The sequence below is a fragment of the Echinops telfairi genome, unplaced genomic scaffold (assembly GCF_000313985.2).
Source record: "Echinops telfairi isolate 266 unplaced genomic scaffold, ASM31398v2 ScPeMD7_7469;HRSCAF=8507_1, whole genome shotgun sequence".
Taxonomy (NCBI): Eukaryota; Metazoa; Chordata; class Mammalia; order Afrosoricida; family Tenrecidae; genus Echinops; species Echinops telfairi.
In genome coordinates, this window is record NW_022111373.1 from 113,713,596 (window position 1) to 113,737,271 (window position 23,676).

Sequence of the window (23,676 nt, forward strand, 5' to 3'; positions counted from 1 at the left end):
CAGCCTTGCAAGCTGAAGCAGGGAACTGCTAAGGCAGCTGCACTCTGGTGTGACCATCACAAAGCAAGAGACCCGAGAACTCAAAAGGCGAGGCTCACTGAGCCATTTATCCCTTCGCCCTTCAATTAATCCCACATGTGTTTATCGGCCAGGTTGGCACAATAAACTAACTCAAGCCTCTTATCTGTTGTCCATCCTCCTGGGAGGGGGTTACAGACAGGTCGTTGTTATCGGTTCCCTCTTTCTTCCCCCACCTTTCTCTTCCCCTCCTGGTATGGCTACTCTCAATATTGGCCCCGAGATATTTATCTGTCCTGTATTTCCTGTGTTTCCAGCTCTTATCTGTACCCATGTACATGCTCTGATCTAGCCAGATTTGGAAGGTAGAATTAGGGTCATGATACGGAGGGAAGGGGGAGGAAGCATTAAAGAACTAGAGGAAAGCAGTATGTTTCATTGGTGCTATATTGCACCCTGACTGGTCCTTCTTCTCCCTACAACCCTTCTGTAAGGGGATGTCCAATTGCCTACAGATTGGCTTTGGGCTTCCACTCCGCACCCCACCTCCCCCAATTCACATTGACATGATTTTTCGCTCTGTGTCTTTGATGTCTGATAACTGATCCCATCAACACCTCATGCTCACACAGGCTGGTGTGCTGCTTCCATGTGGGCTTTGTTGCTTCTGAGCTAGATGGCCGCTTGTTTATCATCAAGTCTTTAAGACCCCAGGCACTTTATTTTTTGATAGCTGGGCACCATCAGCTTTCTTCACCACATTTGTTTATGCACCCATTTGTCTTCTGCAACCGTGTCTGGAAGGTGAGCATCTCAGAATGCTGGATTATTAGAACAAAGTGTTCTTGTATTGAGGGAGTACTTGAGTAGAGGCCCAATGTCCATCTGTTTCCTTAATACTAAACCTATAAATACATGCATATAGATTATTTGCCCATTGTCATATATAAATGTATTTACATATGTAAATGCCTGTATTTAGATCTCTATAAATTCCCTTTGCTTCTTAGTTCTTTCCTCTATTTATTTTAACTTTCCTCTAGTCCCAATAACATGTTCAGCCTCTATTTGGGTTTCAGTAATTCTTGATTACATTGCCCTTGGTCAAGCCCTACCAGACCTCCTACACCTTCCTTGCCATTGATATTCAGTCACTTATTGTTCCCTTGTCCCTGGGTTTGTTAACACCCACTTCCTTTCCCCTACCTCCCCCTCTCCCATGTCCCCCCAGAACTGTCGTCCTGTTGTTTTCTCCCCCAGCTTTTTTATCTCGCCTATCTTATTTAGACAGACCTGCAGAGATAATAACATGCACAAACACAAAAGTAGCAAAACAAAGCAATAGAAAATAAAACAATAACTCCAACAACAACAAAATCTAAAAACAAACAAAAAAAGCCAATTAAAAAACAACAACAGCCTAAAATAGTCCAAGGTCTATTTGTTGACCTTTATGAGTGTTTTCCAGTTGAGTCTGATGGGGTGCCAGGCCCTGGTCCCACAGTCTATTTTTGGTGTTCCCTGGGGACTTCATTGCTCTGCTCCTCTTGCTGTTCTGTTGCACGCCCTTAGTGTTTTGCCTCGGTGTGTTGGAGTCAGATTGGGCACAGTTCCTGCAGTATGTCTCCAGTGTTGTCCCCCATAGTGCTATGGGACAGTGAGGGATGTTGTGTCTCATGGTGGGGCCGGATCTGTGGTCCTCTCTGTGCACTGGCTGCTCTGAGAAGAAATATCATCCTCAGGGCTTAGTGGGCCAGGATGTGCTTCACTCTTTTCCCCTCCCCCTTCATTTGCTCCTGTGTGCTCTGATCAGACACAGCCCTCTCCCTGAGCTGTAGCTTCAGTGCTGCCTCTGAAATGAATTCTTCTGGGGAGAGGCGGGGTCCGAGGTGCTATAATCTTTGATCTTCATCAGCAAGTGCTCAAAGTACTCCTCACTTTCAGCAAGCAAGGTTGTGTCATCTGCATATTGCAGGTTGCTAATAAGCCTTCCCTCAATAATTCTTCATATACTCCAGCCACTGTGATGATTTGCTAAGCATACAGATTGAACAAATATGGTGAAAGGACACAACCCTGATACATGCCTTTCTTGATTTTTAAGCCATGCAGTATTCCCTAGTTCTGTTCATGCAAGTGCCTCTCAATCCATGTACAAGTTCTGAATGAGCACAATGAAGTGTTCTGGAATTCCCATTCTTCTCAAGGTTATCCACAGTTTATTATGGTCCACATCAGAGGTCCCCAAACTTTTTAAACAGGGGGCCAGTTCACTGTTCCTCAGACCTGTTGGAGGACTGGACTATAGTTTTTAAAAAAACTATGAACAAATTCCTACGCACACTGCACATATCTTCTTTTAAAGTAAAAAAACAAATGTGGCAAAAACACCCGGATAAATGTCCTCGGTGGGTCGCATATGGCCCGCGGGCCATAGTTTGAGGACCCCTGGTCCACAAATGCCTTTGCATAGTCAATGAAACACAAGTATACATCTTTCTGGTATTTTCTACTTTTAGCCCAGATCCATCTGATGTCTGCAATGATATCCCTTGTTCCACTTCCTCTTCTGAATCCGACCTGATCCGGCAGCTCCCCGCCGTGTGCTGTTGAAACCACTGTTAGATGTTCTTAAGTGAAACTTTTACTTGTGTGTGATATCAATGATATCGTTCTATAGTTTGAGCATTCTGCTAAGTCATTCTCGAACCCAACAGAATGGTCTGGGGTAGAGACCAGCAATCTGCATGTTTAGGCCCCTGCCTTCCACCTCCCTCCCCTTGTCAGATCACAAAACTAATGTGAGAAACACTGGCATCTGCACAGGAATATAGTGGACATCTGTCCACATGGGAATTTGGTACCTAACTATAGCAAACAGTTTCCGTTTTTCTTTTTACTGGTTGACGTCTCTTCCTAATACAAAGAGTACCGAAACTGTTGCTTCACTTACTCACTGGGTAATCTCTATGGATCTGGCCGAGAAATGTACCCTGACTTCAAATGGAGCCTTCATATGTGGGCCTGATGTTTGGACACACACACACACCCCATCCATGTATTCTGTTATCAGACAAGACATGCACTGTGAAAATTAAATGGACTGAACCAGCAATAAGAGCCGTTTATCCGGCAAGAAGAGTGACCCTGGCTGACAGAACTGTCAGGCTGGCAGACTGCTGGCCTGAGTCCAAGCTCCCACACACATCTATCCCTGTCTGATGCGCAAGCTAATAGCATTTTGGATCTATATCCTGCCCACTCCTCAGCCAGCTCCTCTCCCCCACACCCTCCGGCAACATATTTTAACAAGAAACTGAAACTGAATATGCCTGCGTGTGGCTAAATGAGAGTCTTCTTGATCCTGCTGTTTTAAAACTTTTATGGTTATTACAAATACAAGGTATTCCTTGCTAGTGCCAGGAATGAGACTCAAGTGGCCAGCCAGTGGACATAAAGAATTCAAAGACCCCTGGTTATCACCAGTGGAGAATGGAGGTGTGTCTGTGTCACTTGCAGGCGGGTAGACTTGTGTGATGTCTAATTTCCTTTTTCATTATAAAATGAGATGCAATAAATCTTCATTTCACCACTGGCAGAAGTCAATACAGTGAAGAAAAACAACCAGACACACATTCTCAATTACAGTGACCTTTATGAAAACATCCTATGAAATATTAGCTTCCCTTCCAACACTTTGCCACATGGCGGTAAACTGCCTATTCGAGCAGGTGAACACAGGAGGAAAAGCACAGCAATCCGGGCTACCAAATTACATGCCACCTACAGACAGTACCGCACTTAGTGAGTATGCCATAAATGTGAGGTGACACAGTGGGTGGAAGGAACGAGATGGAAACAAAATGCAGGAGTAGAAAGGTATATATCAAGGAAGAGCATAGTCTCAGGAAAGCCCATTAGGTTAAGGATCAAGAGTGCTGGTGTCCAGTTCTAGTTCCAAGCACTGTTAAATGCAAGTCTCCATCCTTCAGTCTCGTCACATGTCAGATGAGGACATGAACCATACCTGTTCTACCTTGCAGAGTTGCTATTAAACTAGCACACCATTCAATTGTGAGTATAACTAAGTTTCCTGAAATACATAAAATGATCTTAAGTGATGGTCACAAATTGGCAAATAAGTCCAGGAAAACCCTAGTTACCAATCAGCCTTCAGAGAGTCAGAAGATGTGACACCAGCGCGGACGGGAAGAAAAGGGAAGTTACTTGGGAATTACTATTCATTCTTCACCCCATGGAAGCACCAAACTTTGATGAGTCACAGACGACCTCCTACTCTGCCCACTGCCAGCGCGGGGATTCGGAACTGGAGCAGCCCCAGAGGACAGAATAGAACTGCTGCCTAAGGTTTTTTGAGACTGTAAATCTTTCTGGGCACAGGCAGCCTCATCACTGTGGAGTGGCTGGTGGGTTTTAATTGCTGATCTTGTGCTTAGCAGCATTACACACAGTCTTTTTTCCATAGGTAAATAGCTTTTTATTTATTTATTCTTAAAAATCATTTTATTGGGGCTCATACAGCTCTTACCATCTTTTTAAATGAAGTCAGCCTAACATTTGTCAAAGATTATACTACAATCATGCAATGGTCACACCACATAAAAGCAAGAAAAGTTCATTATTCAAACTCACTGTCAAAGAGGTGATGCCAACTTATAGCAACCCTGTAGGACAAGGTAGAATTGTCCCTGTGAGTTTCTGAGACCGTATCTTTTTACACGTACTAGAAAGCACCATCTTTCTCCTGAGAAGTGGCTGGTGGTTTTGAACTGCTAACCTTGCAGCTAACAGCCCAACATATAACCACCATGCCACCAGGGCTCTATGGTTCAGTATTAGGGCATCCTGTGATATAATTTATCACATTCATGGTCAAAGTAGAAAATTCATATGCTCCCTTTGAGTGAGACAGAATAAAGGAATTAAAAAAAAATCTAGCACTATTCCTGGTGGGCATTTTTCTGGCCTTTTAATTTGGTGTCTCCTTGGCATGAGCTGTTCCTCTCCTGGATATCTGCATGACGCTCCTCCTCCTTTCTGTGTAAGTCAAAGGAAACTTTAACTGAGAATTCTATCTGGACTATGAGTGATAGTACGGCTTCCCAAGGAAATTCTCAAAGAATAAGCAAGTGCCTTGTGGTGGAAAAAAATTCTTCAGCACAATTTTCCTGGCCTTTTCCTCACTAATACAAGTCTCCTAGTCTTTTTTTCTCAATAATACAGTTGTCCATTTTCTTAAAACTTCTTCCTAATAAGCCCCTTTAATCATCTTGTGTCTTTCAAGAAATCTTGCAAAGATGTCTCCTTTGAAATCCTACAACATAATCACCACACTTTCTAAGTTGATTTCTCGGTCCTGAATTTAATTGGCCCAGTTTATTCCCTTAGAAGCCATCGTTTTGAAGGGACTTCCCTCTCTGAGTTATATAGGTAAATCTAAGACTCTGTGGTGGAATGAAATTTCTTAATATAGCTCTTCTAGCTATATCATTGATGAAATGAGTGCTTATAGTAAAACGTGGTGAAGAAACTAGATGGTGTCCAGCTATCAAATAGAATAGCATCGGGGGCCTACGTGAGTAGTCTACATGGATGAAGCACACTAGCACATATGATCCAAGGATTGTAAATAATAAAATCAAAGTCAGTGGTGGGAATGGCATCAGAGCTTAAATTGTTACTATCTGATTTGTAGAAGGCGATGGATGACAGTGGAAGCCCAAATCCATTTGTAGGTCCCAACATGGACTGGGCCTCTGGTGAATCATCTCTGAACATAGTCCAGGGATGTAAATAGCTTTGTTATCAGACAGAGAGCATTGTAAAGTCAAGTTTGGTAGAAATAGTTAGGTTAAAATGTAATTTATCATTTGGTGTCCATTTTCACTCATATAAGAGTTGCGCCTGTTATTTTTTAAAAACTGAAGGGAAGATATACATGAAGTAAGCCTCCAGTGAATACTCTTCTGACCATAGATCGAGGATGCAAACAGCCTTGCTAGCATTCACAGTGCATTAGAAAGTGGATTATTGCAGATGCAGTTAGATTAAAGTTTAATACTTTATCATTTGATCTCCTTATTTGGCCCATGTATAGTCTTCTTCTACCAGTGTCAGGACTTCAGACACAGTTTTTCATTGGTTGGCTCATCGTTAGTGTCTTCCTAACCTCCCTTGAAATTCCCGACTCATCTAAAAGCTGCTGTTTGACACGGGGTAGCATTCTTTTAAACCTGTTACAAAGCACAGATGGTTTCAGAAGATGTTCAATTGAGTTTTGTTACTGTTTTGTTGTTATTTTTTAAATTAGCGCTGACTTCAAAATCCCTTTTCCCATAGCACTAAAAGTATCTATCTTTTCCCTCTGTAAGATACCACAGTGAAACTAAGACAAGTGTAATTACTGAGCGTCATTGTCTACAGTCATCTACTCACAAGCTACATGTTTTCAAATGTTTTGTTTGGAATAAACCAGTGCATATATGAATTGGAATCCCAATAGTAATACTTTTTGACTTATTTGTAGTTCAACTTACATGAATTCATACATGCAGTTCAACTCCAATGAAAACAGTACTAAAATTTATCTTGGTAGGGAGTGGTTACTACATAGCTCAAAGTCAGGAAATGTTACAAGAATAAGGAGGAAAAATTCTGATAAAAATAATGAGGGTAGGCAGCCATAACATAGTGGAAACTGTTTGATAGTTTGATACTGAAACTTAAAAAGACCAATTCACAGATCTGAACAGAAAGCCCAGAAATTGGTTAAAATGCATATGGAAATGTCGTGTGTGCAATAAAGGTGGCCGTTGAGTTGATTCCAAGTAAATTCTGACTCCTATTGACCAGACAGGATAGGACATGATGTAGAGTTGCCCCACAGAATTTCCAAGGTCAGTATCCTGGTGGCAATGAGGTCTAGGCAGTGGGCTTCTAACTAGAAGGTCAGCAATTTGAACCCACCAACATTCCAAAGAAGAAGGCTTTCGGCTGCAGCAAAGATTTAGTCTCAGAAACCCTCGCTAGGGTTGCTCGGAGTGGGGATCCCCTTGATGGCAGTGGGTAAGGGGGAGTTTGTAATCCTGGTGGTGGCGGACAGCCACAGCTTGCTTTCATGGAGCAACTTGTGGGGTCAAACCTTTGGGTTATCAGATGAACAACTAACCAGTGCACCAGCAGGGCTCCTTAGCAAAGGTGGCGCTTCAAGTCAACAAGGAAAACATCATCCAGTAAAAGGTGTTGTAACAAATGGTTAATAAATGAGAAAAAGGCAGGGAAAAATACCTGAATCTGATTACAGTTTAAAAACAGAAACAAAAAAAGGTTTTTGTGAGAGGTGGGGAGAAAATAGGAAAGATGCCAAATACAAAGTAAAAAATGACTAGAAAAATATTTGCAATGATGTTAAATGATTAACCTTTAAAAAATATTTTACCATATGAAAAGATGTTCAGTAATTTTAAATGTAAGTAAAAACTATTTGTAAGTTGACACCAAACAATTGGCACAAATAAAAGTATTAGCATAATCCCTTAGTAAGGATAAATGCACTTGGATACATTCATTAAAAAGTCTCTTTGGAGGAAAATGTGGCAGTATTTACACAAATTTTAAACTGCAAATAACATTTGAGTTGACAATTCTATATCTAGAAGCCTTGCAGGTGTGAGTATAAAATGTATGCCTAAGGATAATAATGCCCATATTGTTTATGAAAGTCAAAGACTTGAAACAGCATAAAAGCCCATCAAGAGGGTAATGATTTAGAAGAGTATTATACAGCTATAAAACCAAAAGCCAAACACACTCCCATCGAGTCAATGCCAACTCATAGGTACTATATAAGACAGGGTAGAACTGCCGCTGTGCTTTTCCAAGACTGTGACTCTTTATGGGAGTAGAAAGCTTCCTCTTTCTCCTGAGCAGCAGCTGGTGGTTTCGAACTGTTGACCTTGTGGTTAGCAGCCCAATACATCTCTCTCTTTATGTATATATATATATTTTTTTATATGGAGCCCTGGTTGTATAGAGGTTGCGCGTTGGGCTGCAATCCACATGGTCAGCAGTTTGAAACCGTCAGCAGCTCCTTGGGCAAAAGACTGGGCTTTCTACTCCTGTAAACAGTTAAAGTCACTGACACCCACATAAGGTCACTATGAGTCAACATTGACGTGATGGCAATGAGTTTGTTTTTTATAGACAGACAGACAGATAGATAGATAGATAGATAGATAGATAGATAGATAGATAGACAGACAGACAGACAGACAGACAGACAGACAGACAGAAAGAAACTTCTATCTATATTTATATATATAGAGAGAGAACTCAGCCTAACACAAGAGGGAATGAGCACAGCTTGGTTTCTAAAGACCATTCTCCAATGAAAGAAGTAGTTGATTCCAGGGCTGGGGCAAGAAGAATTGAAATGAGCCTGGAACATTCTGTAGTGTCAGAAATTAAGGAATTAATGAATGCATAAAGTAGGTTTGATAAAAGAAGTCAGTGGCTATTCTGAAGAAGATTCCAGTGGCCAAAGTTGGAAAATTTTGAGCAAAAAAACCCCAAAGGCAGTCTTGGATTTTAACCCATAGAACAAAGTAAATATCTGACAGTGCGTACCAATTAAAAAATACTTGAAAAATAAATAGATGTGGGAAAGGAATACATGTAGAAGAAAAGAAGAAAATGTAGAAGCACCATTGGGCAAATTACTTGCTGCAGGCAAGATTCACTCACAGATACACAAATTAAAGAGAAAAACTGAGAATCTACAGCTTAAAATTAAAAACATGACACCTAAGATATATATTAACCACATATGATATGATAGTAAGTTTACAGTGGAGAATTCTTGCAGACGCTACCTTAATCAAGCAACCAAAGTTAATATAACCGGTAATAAGAACCTTATCTTATTACTGAATCCCTACATCATTTTAGGCAAAATGCAAACTATCATCCCAAGCACAAGAATTATCGGACAAACCATAACTGAGCTAATGTTTATAAAATAACTTACCAGTATCATTAAAAGTACCAAGGTCATAAAGCCATGAAAGATCAAGAACTTGTTACAAGTGGAGGGGACTGCAGAGGAATAACAAATAAATGCAATGCGAGATCCTGGATAGGAATCCAGAACCTACAAAGATATGATTGGGAAAACTGAAACCATTCAAATCATATTTGGTAGCATAGTTTATAATATTGTACCAATGCCAAAAACCTACTTTTACCTACAACAGTGCATTCAAATATATCGCTGATCATGAAAGTGGCCCAAGATCGGGCATGGTTTTGTTGTGTTACACATGGAACTATGGTTATGTATGAGTCACCATGCGCGGAGGTGGGGTATGCATGAACTCTCGATACTACTTTTACAATGTCCTCAGCATAGGAGCCCTGGTGATGTAGTGGGTTACAAGTTGGGCTGCAAACTACAAGGTGAGCAGTTCAAACCCACCAGCCACTCCACCAGTGGTTCTCCATCCCTTCCTCATGCCACGACCCTTTCATACAGGTCCTCATGTTGTAGTGACCCCCAACCATAAAATTATTTTCATTGCTACTTCACAACTATAATTTTGCTACTGTTATGAATCTGGTGAACCCAAAGGGGCTGCGACTCACAGGTTGAGAACCGCTGCACTCCACAGTGCTACGTCAACTCGATAGCACTGAGGTTCTAAATTGAGGTTAGAACTCTAATGTTATTAGAACTAATGTTATTAGGTTAGAACTCTTGTTTTAAAATTAGCCATTTTAGAGTCTGAAGATACAAAACAAAAAACCCTAGAATTCAGGACTATGAGTCCCTGACCTACCTTTTTTTTTTTACTATTTTTTATAAATACTTCTATTGGGGGCGTTTACATCTCTTATCACAATCCATACATTCCTCCAGTGTGTCGAGCACATTTGTACATATGCCGCCATCATCATTTTCAAAGCATTCTCTGCCCACTTGAGCCCCCTGACCTGCTTTTATGCTGAAGAATGAAACAAGATTGCGAGAAGGCAGGAGGCCGAAACAGCCAGTGCCATACGCTCTTCATGTCACTGAACATGCCAATTTCTCTACCGAAACAAATAAACAACTATTTCCTTACTTGGAATATGCTGGAGAAACCCAATACGGGTTGTCTTCGGCTGCTTTGGCATGTCGCAGAATGGCTTCCCGAGGATTGCTGTCATCAGTCTTGTCCAAAGCAATGTTTTTCACAATGTATGAGGACAGAGTGCCCCCATGGGTTCCAACTCGGCCACCACGGCCTGTTTCAGAGGAAAAAGCCAAAGTCAGAAACGAATGAGCCATGACGAAACTCTGTACTTGACAAGACTGAGCATCCCTGCGCTGCATTTAAAAGCCGCTTGTTAAAGGAATGACAACATCGTAATTGGGGGCAGAATTGAAGTCCAGGTTTACTGAGTTTTTCTCATTTCCTATAAGGAGTCCTGGTGGTGCAGTGCTTACACATTGGGCTGAATTATATAAGCTTCCCTAATAAAAGCTGCAATCCTGAGTATGGTATGTGAGCTGCGGGTGGCCACTGCAATGAACTGCTGAACAACACTAAGCTGGGGGAGGCTGGTTAGGGTTAGAACTGGTAAAGAAGTCTAAGAATGGAGGCCAGTCTGACCTCTACCGCATATAAATCTGTTTTATACTTACTTTTATCCTCCTTCTTCCCCCTCGTGAAATCAGAGGAGGTCAGAGGCGGGCCCACCATGGGTCTGAAGTTTTACACCTATGGGTCTGAAGTTTTGAGCACCCCGGGACTTCTTCAGACATTGTTTTGAAGCAAACCAATAAATGAAAAATACCTGAGAAGGGTCCTTTCAACTTTCATTTATGATGATTACCACTGACCTACCAAGCTTTATTTCTCTTCCCCCATAATATTTCCAAATAGGAAGAGGCATTTTTATTATTGTGTCTTCATTCCTTCATTTACATAATAATGCCTGTGTAGGAAGAATTCTAACTGGCCATGTGTATGGCTGAAAAAATTCTGCGGGCATGCACATTTGAAAGTCAATGAATAAAAATAACAACTAGATTTTAGATGCTATTGTGTTTCAAATATATCTTAGGGCTTACTATTGTCCTAGTCCCTCCTGGGTATTATGAGAGAAGAATGCACTGATGTACATATTTTCAGTTGGTAGTAGACAGGAAGGATCCCTGGTGGCAGAGTGGTTAAGGGTTGAGCTGCTAACAGCAAGTTCAAAATCAGCACCTAGTTCTTCAGGAGAAAGACAAGGCTTTCTACTCCCGTGAAGAGTTAGAGTCTCAGAAACCCACAGGAGAAGTCTTTTCTGTACCACAGGGTCGCTGTGAGTCAGAATTGGCTTGAGAGCAGTGAGTTTGGCTTGAGTAGACAGGAAGCTCCTGGAGGGAAGGGATTTCTTCCCTCTTGGATCCCCATCAGTTAGCACAATACCTGGTACTCAAAAACATATGTTGTTTTTAAGAAGATAATAAACCCCCCCCAAAAAAAAAAGAAGAAGAAGATAATAAACCCATGAAAAGCAAACAGTGTTAAAAGGCCAACTGCATCATTTATGATTAGACGAGAGTATAAAGGGCAGAAAGTAATTAATTGCCAAATAACTTGTGTGGCCAGTAACTACAACAGTGCTTAGAAACATGACACAGCTCTTTAGGCTCACATGGTTGTTGGGGTCTTTATGGAAGAGATGGGATTTACGCTGAGTTCCCTTTGGAAGAGCTCAGAAGACTATTTTCAATGGAAAGAATGGCTTATGTCATAGAAGAATGTTTAACGAATATTTGGGAATAGGAATGAACTAAAAGTCATATCAGATCAGAGTAGGAAATAAATGGGGTGTATGGCTACAAAGGTGTGCTAGGATCAGACTACAGAGCACCTTAAAATCCCTGGAAATGCAATTTTGCAGAGGGGAGCTTATGGAGGTGCGGGGGCAGCAGCAACATAAAAGCCAGAGGGCGGGGAGGGACAACAACCGAATGTAAGATGAATGGAGGCAGGTGGGGAGGAGGGGAAGTGTCTTGAAATAAGGCGCCTATTTAGAAAAGTCTGGAATAGTTCAGGCTAGGATATTTATTATTTAGGAACTTTATTAGGATGGTGCCAGAGAGAATGAAAAAAGTCTTTGATAGATATGGGAGATCTCTAACACTGAAGAGGCAGACCAAACATGCAAGTCCAAAGGTCAGGCTGCAACGAGTGAACAAGTCAAAAACTGTAGGCTGGGAAATGAGGCAGATGGACACTTGACAGGTAAGAGAAAATGGGATTTAAATGAAGGTGTGTACTCTAGTGTAGCCAATGTTTTAGTTTGTTTGTTTTTTTAACCCCTTTTTCTTTAAAACCCTATGAACATTTATTCATCTCCTGATGACATGGAATGCTTTCTGTTTTATCAACATGGGACTAAAAGATGGCAACTTTCTGCATAATTGAGCCAAGATTCTGGTCCAAGTACCCAGCACTGGGTATTCTGTCAATATTAAGGGCAGTGGTTTGAAAACTGGGTTCCAGGAGATTGTGAGTCCCACGAAGGCTCCCTACAGGGCTGGAGTGAGGAGTCCAAGCAAGCAGGGCTCCAAGCTTCCTGCCTACTTCAGCACAGTAGCTCTACTTCCCCACTCTCATCCACAGGGATTCTGCATCACATCTTCGTTTCAGTAAAGAAGTTCTCTGCTAAAAAGAAGATGCGTGAAAATGGCTATGCGGAAAGCCCCCTGTCAAGAAAAGTAAGCAACCAGGTCTGCAATCATCTTCCAATTCTTTCAGTCCCATCCTTCTCCTCCTCCCCACCCCTCCCCTCTCCTCCCCTCCCCGCACATGCTGCAGGTTACTACTGGGATCCCAGTCACCTGGGCCTGCCACAGGAGGTTCCGGTTTGTGAGACTTCAGGGGATCCAGTCTGTCCTTCTCCAGCTGTTTCCTTGTACTCCGCTGGCGGGGCTCACGGAACATGGGCAAGGCATGAGCTATGAGAAGTCACATTTGAAAAACTTTATTATAGTAATACTCCTTCCAACCAAACACATAGCTCAAGCATGAGTAACCAAAAGATGAAATGGAAGTCATAATGACAGCCCTCGTCTAATAATAAAAGACAGTCTTACTGTAACTAATTAAGTCAATTTTGCCTGAGATCAGACTTATTGTTCACCTCTCCTGGCAACTGGTGGCACTCAGGAAATTCCGTTACGTGCTATCACGGAAACAGTGGTGAGGCTCCCTGTGCTCCAAAGCATGGGTAGCAGTTAAGAGGTAATTTCTGTGGCTCTGAATACAAACAGCTAATGGGACTGGCTCTTGTTTTTTCTTACACGACCCAAATGTGCAGAATGCCAACAGCTACATGGCCAACAGCTTGCCTGTCAGTCCTGAGGTTTCTTCAGATGTCTCATAAACACTGGAATCACTTCACACGTTTCTGAAATGTGACCACCTCTCAAGGAGTTGACAACACTGAGTAACCGGAAGGGAGGAACACTCGAGCCTCTGAAACTGGGGTAAAGGTTGCCTTGACTTGGGGGGAGCTGAGGAGGCGCACTCTTGGCAAGCTGATTTGATGGGGCCTTACCCCTACATCTTTTCTAGGGTGGACAAAACACAAGAATAAAAAAGTAATATTGGGGGGAACAGGAGATTATTGAATAAATATTAAATAGCTACTTTGGGGTAGGGGGGTGCACCAAAATAACTCCCAAATGTGCTGGGAGGAGGGTCAGGCAGTGATAGGCATTTAGAGGGGTTTTAGACCATGAGTGCCGGGGAGGTCTAATGCCTCAAAACTCTGCCAGTACTGGCCCCCAGCCTCTAGCTGGCTGCCGGCTCCCTGGGGCCAGGAGCCTATCACTCCCCAGGAAGACATGCTGCTCTGAGGGACGGGAGCGGAGAAGCACAGCCACTCGGCACTCTGTTGGGCAACAAGACACAACAGTATTTTTAGGAGGGAGAAAAATAACTTTTCACTTCAAACGACTGGAGGAATTTAAGTAGGCCGCGTGTAATTACATGAGCTAGACTAACGGTTATGACACCAATTTTAACACATCTACTCTGATGAAAAGTATCATGGGATCCCTTTACTGATCATAGGCGCCAAGGTACTTGGTCTTACATGAGATCCACCACCAGGAAGAAAACCCAGCAGCAGAGCACCCCTGCCTGGGCTGCGGACTGCCTCAGAGGCATCTGCTGGTGCCCAGGGCGAGGGTGTCCAAGACTGCCTTCCTAATTACTGCCTGTGAGAGGCATCCCCGCTGCAGGTGTGAGACTGGGGTCTGGGAAACCCAAGTAGGCCAGACTGACAAGGCTGTGTGGCAAACCTGAGAGAAGTCTCCCATACCCCCTGGATTCGGTTTTAGGTCTGGCTATCCTGGGATCAATCTCATGGTCACAGAGTTTCACTGGGGCCTGGAAGAGATCCTTAGGGTGGTCTCCTCCCTTTCCTGATGAAGTCCAGTTGTTCTACATCACACTGCCAGTCGGCAGTAGAGCTGGACAAGTCCAGGGCCAGCACGCTTTCATGTTTATTCTTGGAATGCACTGGTGTTCTTTAAAAGCCTGCGATGAAGTAATGCGTTAGGCTCAAACAGGCTTTTCCTTTGGGCTTGAAAGTTTCATGAACTAACCCTGTCTGAATGATAAGTCACAGAAAGCCAAAGGGCTTAGCGATTATACGACTGGTAGTCCCGACCACATGAATGGGATGTTTTATGATAAAAGCCTAGACCTGGGGGACTATTTCTGTCCCTAAAGCCATGCAATCAGCGCCACACAAGAGCAGAAAAGTGACCCAACTGGGAAGCCATGTGACAACTCACGAGTGATAATGTAGTCCTGGGTTAGCGTCTCGGCTTGCTTCGCCTTCCGCTGTGTCTTCACCACACATAATTTTGCTCCCCTATGGGAAGTAAAAGCAAATTATTTACTCCACTTGGTCTCAGAAACAGAGCTTTATGTCAAAAGCACAGAGCTCGTTGGGGACACACTCTGTGTGTGACTCTAACTGGGGGCAACTGACAGGGCCTCTAGGGGTTACACTTACGGAAAAACCAGTCTGCCCTTCCGTGGTTTCAGCCAAAGGACAGGTTTAGAGAGATAACAGGGTTAACAGGTCTCTAGCTTAAAAGCAACTTAAAATGTCAAGATCTTAAAAAGACCTATGAAAAATCCTCTAACCTTTTCACTTTAAAGGTCACAGGGTTCGAATTGTAGCTTGTGGCCCAGTTGAAAGAAACTTGGGTGGTCTATATCCCAAGTGGCATGTGTCCACATCTCAAATGTAAGATGAGAGTACAAGTGTCTGAAACCGGGTCTGACTGGTGGAGCTGCAAAGGGGCTACAGCCCCAGAGTGTGTGGGACCAACGTAAACCGTACCAGGAACATCGACACGACAACACGGAGCTGCCCCTTTCAGAAGAAGCAAGCACAAGTGAACAAGTTCCTCAAGAAAGGCCCCATAGACAGTGTCTTCAAAGGAGTACGATGAAAGAGGGCCATCATTTTCTCAAGTAAAACAGACCACCTCTCATCCTAATTATATGAGCATTTTTAATTTCTTGATTAAAAAGTAAATAAAATCCTATTTATTCCTATATATCTCATGATATGCCTTTATTTTCTAAAGCAAGGGGTTCCAACCTAGTCCAGAAAGCTCTCTGAAGGAAGTCAGGGTTGTAGGCTGTTAGTCAGAGTCAGATCACGGTCAGTGACTGGTCAGCATAGGGACCGCTTTCCAGTCCTCAGAGAGGCTGCAGGGCCTCCGCAACAGACTCCAGTGGGACCTCAGTGCACTCAGTATGTGAGTCTAACACTGGCTAAGCAAGATGCACTCGGGGGTGTAAAAAAGGGGGGGGCAGCTCCAGAGAAGTCAATCACTGCATCTCAACGACAAGCCTCCTTTGTGGAGTGGTAGTGCACATTCACCTTTGAGCCCAAGGAAAAGGGAAATATCGCAGGGACCAACTGCATCCCTGGGAATGTTTGGGGACCTCTGGAACACACTGGAATCAACATTCGGGGTGGGCAGAGAGATGATGGGGGAGTACTTGTGTTGCACACATGCATACACCCCTACCCTTTCCCTCCCTCCGCCGACAGACATTAGCTTTGCCAAACATCTAAACCTGTGTCTGGGGAAAGCCCAAACAGAAAATGAAGGAAATGGCAAAGCCATTTTCATTTCCTGTGAGCGGCCAGGTTTGTTAATCCTTTCCATGCACCACTGTGAATGCCACTGCCCAGGGTGGCACGCAAAGTGGGCAGGGCTTCCCCAGCCCTTGTACTCAACATTTCAGCTAAAGAGCTACAAATCCCCAGGAAACTTTCCCTGAGTCCTGTATAGATCAAGGGCCACATCCAAATCCTCTCTAAAATACAATCCTCTACCAGCTGCATTTTCTGAAAGGGTGGATCCCCATCTAAGGGGGAATACATAAAAGCAGAGGCGGGGGGAAAGAATCCCTCCTTCCCAGCCACCCCAGTTGCTGTCATCCATCTAAAATAAGCAATACTTAGGAATACCTCTGACTTTTGTTGGGGTCGTAATACACTTTAGCCAACCCATTTCCAGTTCCAACCATGATCTGGTTCAGCTTTGGATGCCACAGGCAGCGCACAACGCTCTGCAAAGGAAAGGAAAGATTGGGGGGAGGTTAACTGGAGAGCCCAGCTAAGCACGGACACCTCGTAACGTGGATGACCATGAACCTGGAAGGTTTTGCCTGAGTGGAATAAATCCATCACAAAAGGACAGATACTGCATGTGTACGCTATTACAGAAAGTCGAGGAGAGATTTACACACGGGGGACATTGATGGCTACCAGGGATAGGAGGGGAAGGAAAATTACCAACTGGATAATGGACGCCTTATTACTTTGGGTGAAGAAATGGGCAACAGACAAGAAAGGGCAATCAGCACAATGTTTCTAAAGAAAAGAAAGATGCAGTGAGGTGCACAAGAGTTATATTAATTTAAAATATATAGGATCTATAGGCTATATAGGCAATGTAGGCAGTCGGCCAAGATGAAGAGTATGAAAAAGCAAAAGGGACGACACTCATTCCTACATAAAATGTATTTGTATGTGCTCTAAATATACTCATGTTTGTAACCGAGCAAGCGAGACAAAGTATGTATGTATGTAAACTTTCTCCTCCTATGGTTGTAAGTATGTAAACTTCTTAGCCATAGCCAAACACGTTGAGGGAATGAGTCACTGAGCTTGAGGCTGGGGACCACAGCAACAGAGGGCATCCAGGTCGACGGACACAGCACAGCCCACAAAGACAACATTCTATACCCTTTGGTGAGTAGCGACGGGTCTTAAAAGCTTGCAAGTGGCCAACTCTGGTGCAGCTATTGGGCTCACCTCATCCAGAGCAAAAAGAGTGAAGAACATCAAATATGCCTGGGAACAATTCGTCCAACAGGCTAATGGACCAGGAGAACCTCAGCCTCCCAGACCCTGAGTGCAGAACTAGACGGTGCCTGGCTTGTAACCAATGCTGGCTGGTCTGAATAGGATCACAATTGAGGGCCCTGGATAAAGTGGGAGAAACATTTGAAACAAACTCAAAATCATTAACAAAAATTTTTTTAAAGGCTTAGAGCCCCTGAAACTATGGCCCTTGGTTTATCTTCAGACCTGAACTGAACACACCTCCATGGTCAAACAACAGGCAAACAGCAGGGAGGTATGCACTCTTTAGATCAACCACAGGAGGAGAACGGGGCAGCATGTGCCCAGTGAGAACACTCAGACAGCAGGAATGAACAGGAAAGGACTGATGGAAACTGTGAACATAGGGAGTACACCATGACTTTAGAGGACTGCAGTCAACGTCATGAAACAAAATGTGCAGGGATGGTTGAATGGATATCCAATTTGTTCTGTATATTTTCACTCGAATCATAGTAAACTTTATTTTTTTTAAACTCAAGTTAAGATGAAAGAAGTCTTGCTTGTATTCTACTGGCTAGTTTAATAAGTCAAGCCTTTAAGACACTCTCCACTGAACTATATTGAGGTGAAGTTCCATTCCATTGCTTATTATCTATGTGATACCTTATAAATTTGTTTTTTAAAGTTCCCATGTGGCATCACTCCCCCTATTTCCTAACGTCTTGAGACCACAAAGTCAGCCTTGCCCAGCTCCACTACCACGAGAGGCTGCCACCATGGACTGCTGAACCCACATAATTCAGTGATGCTGACCACCAGATCGATTTAGATCTCAGTGCTTCAAGTTTTTACAAACACAGTATGTCCCTCTGGACAGTAGATTGAGGCCAGGTGGTTATTGTTTTTAGTTCACAGAGATCCAAATATCATGAAGCTTTTTCAGGAACAATGCCTATTTGTAGGCATTTAATAATATCTCCCTACCTCTGAGATAAAACAGCAGGGCACTAGAACACTTGACATTAACCTGAATAGAAAGCTACTTAAGAGCAGGCTCACTGGGCATTATGATCCTCAGAACTCATTATTTGTGAGGAAAATAAGCATGCTCCAGGGTCAATGAGGGTCAAGAGCTCTCCGTGAGACTGTCAGTCTGTTTCTAGTTTTTGTCTGCAGAGGTAGGGGGGACGGTAGGGACAGAATTAAGGAAACAAAGGACCCCACAGTTGGTAGGCAAACACCACGTACTGGTAGTTTTTGTTTTTGTTTGCTTGTTTGTTTTGTATGGTAGTTTTTGTGGTAGCATAAGGAATGACTGAAATACTACATCACTGCTTATTAGGAACATATTACATGCCTAACAATGTCGTGGACACTCGGCTAAGAAAATGGTACCACGCTGTTGTCGTTTTACTAGTTTTACAATGAAAACCACGGAACTTCTGTCTGCCTAAACTGCAGGTGTTTTGTTGTTTTTTCTCTCTAACCTTTCCACCCTTTGGTCAAGAAAGAATTATCTGGAAATCTGAGGTCCCTTTTTACAGAAGTTCTGGCTCTCGCATTTAGTCAAATAGCTACATGTCCTTCCTGAGATTCCTGAGAAGCTAGGTAAAAAACGCAGAAGATTCTACAAGAGTTCTCTAACAAAAGACAATGGAACGGCTCCATGAACTTTTGGAAGCCCGTGTTCCTATCTGACAAGATCCTAGAGGAGTGGTTCTTCAGGGCGCAGGATTAGAGTCAGTTCTCTTCCTTGGTTCTCTAGAATCTGGCTAACCAGTCTAAGACCACTGGCTCTCATCTGTTTTCAAGTGAGCAGGGTCAGAATTGGCAAAGACCCACCATGTGGGCTTGATGAAGCTCGGCACTGCTGAAGAGGACTGAGATAGTCGACTGCCACTGTGATTAACAATGGCAGAACCTGCCCAGTCTATGGTGGAGGGAAGTTAAATGGGCAAGTTTTCATTCCGCAATTTTCTTCATGGCGCTTGCCACCCAATCTCTGCCAGTAAGTGCTAAGATGACAAATATATAACTTACTGCGTGACTATTAACAGAAAAGCTTGATAAATTGTAAATCATATTTAGTTTGACAGGACTTGAAGGGGTATGGAAGCGATATCATAAAAGTCATATTTTGTCCAAATATAACTGCTCCTAATTGTACTATGGAATTAGGCAGAGCAAATAGTTCACGGAATGTAAAGTGCAGCTTGACTTTCAGGTGCTCTGTCACTGAGACTCATTTGATAGCCATGCCTAGACCGCTGGACATTTCCAAAGGGTCGCAGCCAGTATATGGAAATATGAGGAGACTTACAAGCATAACTCTTTGAAACTTAACTAGATTCGAATCACCCTGGCCAAGATTCACCTTCAATTCTTGGTTTAAATGAGCTGTGCCTCAGGCTACCTAATTTAAAATGATAGGCCCAACTCCCCTGACTTTTTACCCTTTACTTTCTCATAGGATGAATACCCCCTGAAGGCACTACATAACTGATGTACTGATTCTGTTTATTGCCAGTCTCTTGCACTAGAGCAGCGGTTCTCAACCAAAGGGGTCGAATGACCCTTTCACAAGGCTTGCCCAATTCATAGCAGTAGCAAAACTACAGTTAGGAAGTCGCAACAAAAATAATTTGATGGTTGGGGGGTCACCACAACATGAACTGTATTAAAGGGTCATGGCATTAGGAAGGTTGAGAACCACCACACTAGAGTATATATATATATTCCATGTGTGCCAAGATCTTGATCAGTTTTGTTCGCGAATGCAGGAAGTCTTGGACTAGCGCCTGGTGCTCAGTAAATGTTTGCTGAAGGCAGGCACAGAGAGCCAACAGTCCACCCAGGACTAAATGGTTAGTACCATTACTATCGAGGAGGGTAATTTGATTTCTCGAGATCATTATTATACCCCAGTGACCTTCTAACGAGCTAGCTCTAAGGTCCTAGGAAGTAGGGTGTGCATAAAGCAGAGAGCAAGAGCCACAGGAGATAGGAATCTGGGCATAGTGAAAAAGAAGGGCTCCCAAGTGGCCTCAGGACTGTCTTTTCAGAAAGTAGGTGTAGAATTAGTTGGTTCTTGAGAAGTGTGGATAAGCAGTCTAAAAGTACTGGTTCTCAAATATGTTTTCAAGTGAGCAGGGTGCAGAATTGGCAAAGATCCACAATGTAGGCCTGATAAATTCCAAGACACCCAGCCAAATCGGCATTTTCCAGGGGCAGCAGGTTACTGTTACGCTCTCCCTCTATGCCGAGGGTGTTAATGTTAGAGAGGCACTTGCCCAGGCCAACTGACCAATGTCTGATTGCTTTCCAGGGAGTCCAAGCTCAGAGCACTGAACCTCACTCTTGTGTACATCCCTTGGCCACCAGAACTCTGGACAAGCCCAAGGCAGGCCAGCATAAGCCCTTATGGAGAAGTGTAGCTACTTTCCTCTTCACACTGAGGCAGGGAGAAGGCCCAGCTAGAAAGGACCCATGTAAAGGCATGGTTAATTACAAGAGCGGTCACTTTCGTTTCTCTGAGCTATATGTAGCTAAGTGAATGCCCATGCAGACTCCTGGAACTAACAGTCATTCCGAGTCCGGCCACTGCAGCGATGAGTCACCACAGCAGCCAATGAGGGGTCTGTGAGCAGTCTGGCTTTCAGCAAAGGATACTTAAGATTTAATTTGGTTATTAATCAAATCGTACAGGGATTCTAAAACACGGAATGAAGAAACAGAATTCAAGGTCAAAGGTGGGTGGGCCTTTTTTGTTTAATAATATTTGTGTGTGTTTAGCTAACCTTTGTAAACTTTGCAACTAATGCGGCTCCACACTTTGCCTGTCAAGGAAATGCATCTTACAGCTAAGGGCTGGCCCTCTGCCACAGCAAACAATCCCTGAGCTGTGGCGGGGCTGGGGAGAAGCAGAGCTGCCATGCTGCTAACTTGTTAAACACATATAACGGGCTTTACTTAACAACAGTGGGACACGTGCCTGTGAGAAGCCCTAAGACCCATGAACTGGGAATGCTTAGAAAGGGTGCATTCACTCAACCGAGCATCTGTCCAAGACTTCCTTCCACCCATGCTCTCAGAGAGCTGCTTCTCTAGTGGGGCACCTGACTCACTCAGACCAACGGCTGACTATGCAAATGAGGGAAGTGAGGGAAAGTGAACACACTGGGTCCAAAGGCACAAGTCATGGCAGGAGATCAGCAAGGATCAAAAGAGTTCTTATGTTCTATTAGGAGAATACTGACACTCAAAATGGCAGTAAAAAAAAAAAAAAAAAAAAAAAACACAAACAAGTGACCTGCTCTTGGTTTCTGAGACTGTAACTTTTTACGGCAACAGAAATCTCAGTCTTTCTCCAGAGGAGCTACAGATGGTTTCAAACTGCTGACCATGCGGATCGCAGCCCAACACATAACCATTACACCACCAAAGGAGAAAAGGCTGCTATAATGTTAATTTAAAAAAATCCTGAAATAAGGCTGTATATTTAATATGGGTCTTTGTCTCATTAAATTTGCCTCATTTATTCTTATACTAACCTCCTTCATCTTACATGTGGGTCCACGAATGGCTCCCCCTATTTGCCTAAGCTGAACTCTTGTTTCAGCATTGTGATAGTCAAATTTTGTGTCAACTTAATAATCTCCTAAAGGTAATCAACTTCATAAAGTGATCTGCTATGAGCAGCCAATCAGTTGTGAGAAGATTTGGATGGAATGGAGCTCCCTTACTCAGGTCATAGCCTTGATTCAACTGAAGGGAAGTTTCTTTGGGGATGTGGTCTATTTCCAACATGAATACTGTGGGAAAGCTTGCTTACTTTTAAGCTGGCTCATGGACCTCTCTGGCTCTTTGGACTTAAGCCAATGGACTGCCCTACTGCATGTTGATTCTGGGAGTTGTCAGTGACCTGTCATCTGACCTTCAGGCTTTTGATTCATTACCTCTGCAGCCATAAGTCTGAACTACTGACCTTGGCTTAATCCTCCTTAGCAGCCACCAGCCTGGGGTCTTCCTGCTGATCATCAGTCTCATAGCAACATGTGTCAGGAGAAGCCTCTAGACTGACATCTGATCCATGGACTTGGAATTGATGGCTACCACAACCATGTGGGCAATTTTCTTCGTATAAATTTATCTCCAAATATACATATATAAATGTCACTGGTTTTTCCCCCCTAGAGAACCCATTCTAAGACAAGCACAAAATCAGGTTTTAGTCTTTTAAACCAGAGCCCGCATTCATCTTGGCATTGTAATGGCAGTGCTCAAAACTGCTCAGCGTGTACAGCCACTAATGATGACAAGTGGGCATGAAGATCACACTGGAGATGACCAGAAGGAGTTATAGGCTCATGATGTGCTTAACACAGCAATCTCTCTTCCTGCACAGTCCTACAAAACAGGGACAAGCAGACTGTGGAAGAAGACAGACCCATAGACAACCAGCGGTCAAGATTCTGACACAGGAATGTGGGACTCAGCCCTCAACAAAAGGAGAAAGGCTGCAGAAAATTCCCCCGATAATTGATTTCTGTGGGTTTTGTTTGTTTGTTTGTTTACTTCCAGTGAAATGATGGAAGAGCTAGTCAAGGGGTTGGCTGGAGGAGAAAGAGGAAGCTAGAGGAAGAAGAATCTATATTTTGAGACATGGTAGGAATCGACAGGTGAAACTGTCTACTATTTATTGTAACTGAATCCTCACAACAACTCTACAAAGTCAGCAACTTCATCCTCATTTCACAGACGAAAAAGCTGGGGTTATAGGTGGGTAGGTGACTTTTCCAAATATGTAACTGTTGCACACTGAAGGTGGGATCAGAGGATGTATTTTTTTTTTTTTTTGACATTCATGCTCACTCTGATCAACTGCTCATCCACGCAAAGCCCTCATGTGTAATCCACTACACCACCACAGCTACTACAAAGCCCTCATGGGGAAGATGAGTGAGGAAGGAAGACGAGCCTGGGAGCCTATTAATCATTTCCAAACTTATCTTACCTAGAAGTACAAAGATTAACAAGTTTATACTTAAAACACAGTATTCTGAAAACCACAGAGGAAAAAGCCCACAAGTCTCCAGTTCACACGCACAGCAATAAAAGAACCCAGGGCCGTGCAGAATCTTGGGTGTCTGAAGTGCATGCATTCAGCGCCTACCCTCTCCCTTACTCTACTTTACATGACAAAGGACAAGAAGC

At 43.3% G+C, this 23,676-nt stretch overlaps 1 protein-coding gene across 1 annotated transcript in view; it reads right to left on the minus strand.

Annotated features, from left to right (window-relative positions):
• Window positions 1-23,676, minus strand: part of WDR70 (WD repeat domain 70) — a 325,699-nt gene that overhangs the window by 11,713 nt on the left and 290,310 nt on the right. Inside the window, exons 14-17 of the mRNA XM_045285256.1 lie at window positions 16,582-16,682; window positions 14,879-14,958; window positions 12,914-13,030; window positions 10,158-10,320 (exon numbers count right to left, since the gene is read on the minus strand). Of these exons, the coding sequence (XP_045141191.1) occupies window positions 10,158-10,320; window positions 12,914-13,030; window positions 14,879-14,958; window positions 16,582-16,682 (461 nt within the window). The remainder of the gene's footprint in view (window positions 1-10,157; window positions 10,321-12,913; window positions 13,031-14,878; window positions 14,959-16,581; window positions 16,683-23,676) is intronic.